The sequence below is a fragment of the Charadrius vociferus genome, unplaced genomic scaffold, assembly GCF_000708025.1.
Source record: "Charadrius vociferus isolate BGI_N301 unplaced genomic scaffold, ASM70802v2 scaffold459, whole genome shotgun sequence".
NCBI lineage: Eukaryota > Metazoa > Chordata > Aves > Charadriiformes > Charadriidae > Charadrius > Charadrius vociferus.
Genome location: NW_009650249.1, coordinates 2,089,423 through 2,096,126, shown reverse-complemented (window position 1 = coordinate 2,096,126; position 6,704 = coordinate 2,089,423). Strand labels below are relative to the sequence as shown.

The 6,704-nt window shown below is 58.8% G+C and overlaps 1 protein-coding gene across 1 annotated transcript in view; it reads right to left on the bottom strand.

The window, feature by feature from the left end:
• Positions 1-1,863: 1,863 nt before the first annotated feature.
• NKAIN1 (Na+/K+ transporting ATPase interacting 1) overlaps positions 1,864-6,704 on the bottom strand; it is a 37,050-nt gene continuing 32,209 nt past the window's right edge. Inside the window, exons 4-6 of the mRNA XM_009893005.1 lie at positions 5,495-5,692; positions 4,657-4,717; positions 1,864-1,949 (exon numbers count right to left, since the gene is read on the bottom strand). Coding sequence (XP_009891307.1) covers positions 1,864-1,949; positions 4,657-4,717; positions 5,495-5,692 — 345 coding nt within the window. The remainder of the gene's footprint in view (positions 1,950-4,656; positions 4,718-5,494; positions 5,693-6,704) is intronic.

Sequence of the window (6,704 nt, the reverse complement as noted above, 5' to 3'; positions counted from 1 at the left end):
GAGAGCTGGGGAGGGACTTTTTACAAGGGCATGGAGTGATAGGACGAGGGGGAATGGCTTCAAACTGGAAAAGTGGAGATTTAGGTGAGGTATTAGGAAGAAATTCTTGACTTTGAGGGTGGTGAGCCCTTGGCGCAGGTTGCCCCGAGAAGCTGTGGCTGCCCCATCCCTGGAGGTGTTCAAGGCCAGGTTGGACGGGGTTTGGAGCAACCTAGGCTGGTGGGAGGTGTCCCTGCCCAGGGCAGGGGGGTCGATGATCTTCAAGGTCCCTTCTGACCTAAACCATTCAATGATTCTATGAATTAGGAAGCAATCTAATTACGAGGAGGGCATCGGTGCCGGGGAGCTGGGCAGCACCATCCCCAACATCACCTCAGGACAGGATGCTCTGGTACCCACCTGGATTCACACACACACACACACACACACACCCCCACCGTGCAACCCCAAACCTCCCCATCACCCCAAAACAGGCCCCGGGCAGCTGGAGGAGTGCGGGGTGGGGAGTTTGGGTTTTGTAGAGGATACAGGGCTGGGTTAAACATCGCCCAGAAAGGAAGGAGGGGACCTCCAGCACCTCTGCACCCCACTGAGGTATCTCAGCACCGAGTTTCTCTGCCATCATCTTTTGGGGCCCCTGTATATCTAAAAGTGATATTCCCCCCACTTAAAAGTGATATTCCTGCCGATATCCCCAACAGCTGCAGCTCTCAGTACTCATCCTGCAGCTCTCGGGGAACGCTGGGCCCCCAGTAGCCCTCCAGCAGCCCCCCAGAGCCCCCCGCCTTGCTGGAGGCTGCAGGCAGGAGAGGGGCAGGCAGGGCCCTGCCCCGGTCCCTGCCTTCCCCACTGCCTGTCTGTGCCATGGTGGCTTCGCACCGTCCCACCAAGGCAGGTCTGAAGGGGTTCCCTGGGGGACACCATCCATGGGCCATGTCCCATCTGTGGGACAGTGCTCTCCCGGGTCCCCCCCAAGGGTGGGCACCCCACTGGGGGAGGAAAGGACACCCACATCGATGCCCAGGACGTGGGTGGTGGCACCGCTCCCACCCTGGGGTGACACCGCGATGAAACACCAGTGCCACCATCCATGTCCCCATGCTGGGAAGCTCCCACCCCGCCATGCCCCACTCACACCCGGAGGGCTGGGGGGGCTCCTGGGGAAGAACCAGCTCGATGCAGGGGCGCACATCACCCATGGGTGCTCACTCACACCCACGCATCGAGGTGGGCACACGGAAGACTGTCTGTGGCCGAACGCGCAGGGAGGGCCGAGCAATGCCACAAATGCGTTTGTTCCACTGCAGCCCCCTCCTTGCATCTCTAATTGCGTGGCGTGCCCTTGAATTTGCATAGAAGGCTTAAAATATAATTAATTTTTGGCACCCAGCAAAGCCCGCACGAGGCTAATCCCTTTAGATTTTGCAGCCTTATCTCATTTGAGCGTTTATCTAGTTAAGCTTAATGGGTAAGGGAGAGGGAAAAAAAATAAAAGTCAGTCGCACTTATCTGAAGAGCTGCTGCTCCCCCCGGGCAGCCCCAGCGTGTTGAGGAGTGGCAAACAAAAAGCAGCAAAAAACCAAAACAAGGGCACAACCCCCCTAAAACTGCCCAGCCCCCGCCCCGCCGGGGCCTCTGGGCTTGATATTGAGGCTGAGCGGACTCACAGACCCAAATCTTTTGGGTTACAACAGTGCGATGAGGCACCTTGGAGGGGCTCCTGCATCCCTGAGCATCCCTGAGCATCCCCAAGAATCCCCGAGCATCCCCAAGGATCCCTGAGCATCCCCGCGCATTCCCGAGCATCCCTGCCCATCCCTGCCCATCCCCAAGCATCCTGAGCATCCCCGGCCCAGCCCAGACTCACGTGTAGAGCGGCTGTAGCTGTAGGTGTGACGTCTTCTGTGGCGCCCGGTAGCCGTAGGAGTCAAACCCGCCAATGAAGTCGACTGGGGAGAGGGAGGAGGGCAGTGAGATGAGCTGGGGAGGGCAGTGGGGTAATTTCCCCACCTCCTCCCACCCCGATGGCACCCACGGGTCATGCAGCATCCCGGGTTGCAGCAGCACCTTGGGGAGGTGCAGCATCCCAAGTTGCCGCAGCATCCCGGGGAAGGGCAGCATCCCAGATTGCAGCTGTATCCTGGGGAAGTGCAGCATCCCAGGGAAATGCAACATGCTGGTATGCAGTAGCATCCTGGGACACTGCAGCATCCCGGGTCACCACAGCATCCCTGGTCCCGGCAGCATCCTGGGGAACTGCAGCATCCCAGGTCACTGCAACATCCTGGGATACCGCAGCATCCCAGGCCACGGCAGCATCGCAAGGAAATGCAGCATCCCAGGGAAGCACAGCATCCTGCATCACTGTGGTATCCTGGGTTGCAGCAACATCCCAGGGAAGTGCAGCATCCCAGGTTGTGGCAGCACCCTGGATTCCTGCAACATCCCAGGTCACTGCAGCATCCCAGGAAAGTGCTGGCAAGAAACAGAGGAAAGGAGCCGGACCAACCTGCAGCGATCCCCGCGGCTCCCTTCTCCTCCCCACAACAGCCCTTGCATTGCAGGCTGCACAAAGTGGGTAAAATTACCCTATTATTGTCTCCAGAGTGGGCATTTAAGGAGAATTATGGGGGAATTACATCTCGTTTAAAGCCTGTCATTTAGGGGAATTGCAGACACCAATATATCAGTTTTCACGGCTGCGATTTCCAGCCCATCACCCACCCAACGAGTGCCCGGGCACTCGCTGGAGGGATGGTGGTGGCAGACCCCAGCCCTTTGCCCCGGCTCGATGCAGCAGGAGCGATGGGTGACTGGGAGTAGCCCAAATTCCCCTGCGATCATCCCACGTGCCCCCACACCTGACCCCTCAACCGGCTGCTTGGCCATCCCAGCACGGGCACCACGCGCAGTCAAGCTGGGGTTTCCAAGCCACTATGGGAGCCGCAGCACCACCCATCTCCCCAAAACAAATATATTAATCCCCACGGAGCGGCAATCTGGGTGGGTTCGCACACGGGTGTCCGAGAAACAGCGGTGAGCTCGAGGGGGGAGCCCAGTTCTCCCAGCATATTTCTCTTCCCGACTTAATATTCAGCCAGCTCTCAATTTTGACGCCATCCATCCATTTCCAAATCTAATAAGATATTCCATTAAAAAAGATGCATTTGAATCTTGGGCTCTGGCAGCATTAATATTAAAAGTGTATTGAATGCGGGAGTTTGTTTGAATGCAAACACGCTTCAAAGCCGGCGGCGGTAGATAAACCCTTTTGCCAGCTCCCCGGGTACAGAAACAAGTTATTACCGCAGGCAGTGTCCAATTTCACACGGAGATTTTCCTTTTCCGCTACACCGGTTCCCGGCAGCGCAGGAAGGGGGGGAAAAAAAAAAAAGAGGATGCCAAATCCTCGGCATCTCCCAGGCTGGGCTGGACCCATCGCCGGCTCTGTGGCACCGGCAGGGATGCCGACCCCGGTGCTGCGGGGAAGGAGCCCACTGCTGCTGCTGAGCGCATCTGGGTGGCTTTTGCCGCGCCGGCGGTTATGGCACAGCCCTGCCTGCGGTGGGCTGCCGGGAGCTGCCAGCTGGCGCGAATTAATTAACGGCAGATGAGCATTTAATGCGGTTGGATGGCTCCAGCCTTAACCGCCTGGTTAATTGGGGCCGGGGTGCTCAGCGCTTCCGGAGGGGGGTTCGCAGGGATCGTCGTCAGATTGGATAGCGCAATAAAGACTGTATAAAAATTAGCCTGTAACTTTGCTTAAATTGCTGGTTTTCTTTTTGCTTTGGGGTGAAAAGCCCTGGGACAGAGAGGAAGGCGCTGCCGCCCTGCTGTCCGTGGGGACACTAGCCAGGGGGACATAATATTTCCCATTTCATGGTCCCCAAGCCCCAGGCGGCTGTCAAAAGGGGGAGGTGGGTGATGGCTGGCTCTGGGAGATGTGGTGGGAAGGATGGCTCTCCCGCAGCCCCCACGGGGACGGATCCGCACCAGGAGGAGCACTCGCCGTGAATTTATTGGGGCGTGGAGGTGGCTTTTTACAGCAAGGGCGATTCTCCCTGCACCAGGGATGTTGGGGAGATGCTCTGTCCCGGAGGAAGATGCTCTGAATTTGGGTCAGTGGGGAGCAGCCAGAGCGATGCCGGCCCTAAATCCGCCCCTGAGCAGCCGCATGCGGGGATGAGCATCCCATCTTCAACGGGAGCTGGACTCAGCGCCGTGATGGTGGTGTGGGGACTGGGGACCACCTCAGCCTCTTTGTGGGCTCACGAGGGGACAAATCCCCACCCCATGGTTGAAACCGGTCTCGTTCCTGCACCCAGAGGTTGTGAGCACTGCGGTCCCGTGGGAGACGTGACAGCTCAGGGCTCGCTGTCCCCGGCCCCCTCCTCTCCCAGCCCTGCCCAGGGTGCAGCACCCTCCCGGAGGCTGGCGGGGGGGGGACCGCTGATGACGCAGGGTGGCACATCACACCCCAGCGCATCTGCCTGACCGGGGACGGAATACGGGGGCAAAAACCCCAACTAAAGGGATCCTGTCACCCACATCCCAGCATCGCTCCCCCATCCCTGGTGAGGCACCGGCCGGCATCAGCCGAGGCCATTTTGTGGCGCTGCGGAGACCCCCCCCATGACTGATGGCGAAAGCACTTACAGCTGTCTTCTTCCTCCAGGAACACTTTGCTGACATAGCAGGCGTAGACGAAGCCAAAGAGCTGTGAAACCAAACCGGGCGGAGAGAAATCGGTTATCGGGGTGATGGGCACCGGGACCGGCGCGGTGTCGGTGCGGGGGACGGAGGTGGAAGGTGGATGCCTGGGAGCATCCCCGGGGGGAACCCTGGGCAGGATCAGGGCTGGCGGTGCTGGAGCCCAACTCCGGTGGGTGCTGGTTTGGGATGCAGCGAGGTCAGATGGCTTCAGCTGCGCTGGGGGGACAAGGGTGGTGGCTCTTGGGGAGGGACGAGCTGGCACCGCACTGGGATAGCAGCGCAGAGGGTGCTGAGCCCCCCATCGTGCCCCTTTGGCGAGTGCCTTTGCAGCTGCTCTGGACCCAATTCCTTTTAAAGTTTTATTTTCTTGCAGCCCCCTAATGCCTCCGCAGGGGCTTTGTTTGCATCCAGGTATGTCCCCTTCCCACCTCCCCATGGGGTGACAGCCACCGGGAAGGGGGGACCCTCCCTTTGCAGTGGCTGATGCTCCAGCAAGGCAGCACCTGGGTGCGTTACACCGAGAATCCCCCGTTCCTGCAGCACCCAGCCCACAGCCTGCCAGGTTTTGGGGTGGGCAGCACGCCCGGGGTGCTGGCACGGGCTCCGTCTGCTCCCAACCCTGAGCCAACGCCACCCTTGATGCTATAAAATGGATGCGTGATGGTAGGACATCTCCAGCCGGACCACGGCGGCTCTGCCCACCCCACTCCCTGTCATCGTCCCTCCTCTCTCGCTTCACAATTTGGGATGAGGGATGAGGACGAAAAGTAGCTGCCCTTACCGCCAGGAATATCTGCGTGGCGCTGCTCACTACCTCGATGTACTGGTAGTCGAGCAGGCAGCCGCTGACGGTGATGACGTGATGGTCCTCGGGTGCCAGGTTGGAGTTCATCACCGGTGTCACCAGGCAGCCCGGCCCGTTCTCCATCCACCACGAGCGATGCAGTGAGGTATTGAAGGTCATGATGAAGTCTCGGTCCTGCGGGAGGGGAGCAGAGGAGGAGGCACAGACCGTGGAGCTGAGGTTCTTTGCAGAGGAGATGGACAGAAAATGGGTTTTTCCAACCCAAGGATGCCCCACCAACATTGCACCCAGCCGGACCACATCAATGCAGCATCTCCCTGACCCGCAGCTAACGTTCCTGGGGTTTGTGACTTCCTCCCATGCTGGTGGCATGGACTATTTGGTCACGCAGCACCCAAGTGTGCTGCAGTGCCCAGGTGACATCACGGATGTCACAGAACGGTCACCAGCGTGGCAGCTCGGCCTTGAGGCAGGGAAGCAGCTGCTTGTGATGCTGCCGGCCTCATCCAGCCATCCGAAAGATGGGACCATGGCATCAGCCGCCAGTGTGGTCCAGGGATGCAGAGCAGAGAGGGCTTTGGGGTGTCACCCCCGGAGCCTTGCAGGGGCCCTGCTCACACACGTCCCCTCCTCGTAAGCCCATTACCAGGCTGTGGCACTCTCCCTGTCTCCATCAGCTTTTCATAGAATCATATTGCTGAGGTTGGAAGGGATCTTTAAGACCATCAAGTCCAACCATTACCCCAACCTGACAAAACCACCTCTAAACCACGTCCCCAAATACCACGTCTGCCCTTTTTTTAAACACCTCCAGGGATGGCGAACCCACCCCCTCCCTGGGCAGCCTATTCCAATGTCTAATAACTCTTTCAGTGAAAAAATGTTTCCTAATATCCAATCTAAAGGAGAAGGAGAAGAGGACGGTAACCACAAGCCCTTTCAGATCGAAAACCAAACGTGGTAGCTCACACCAGTGCTGCAGTGGATGACTGTTTCCTCCTGGACTGGTAACGCTCAGGCTGAAGATGGTGCTATGACAGCAAATGGTAGATAAAATGTTTCTGCAGCACCAAAGGTGCGGGCGCTTGACCATCAGCTGGAAGGCAAGAGAAGCGCCTGCGGCTGCCCGTGTCCAAGACTGGGCAGCAGCAGAGAGGAAGGAACGGCTGTGCCCCGCGCACCGGGC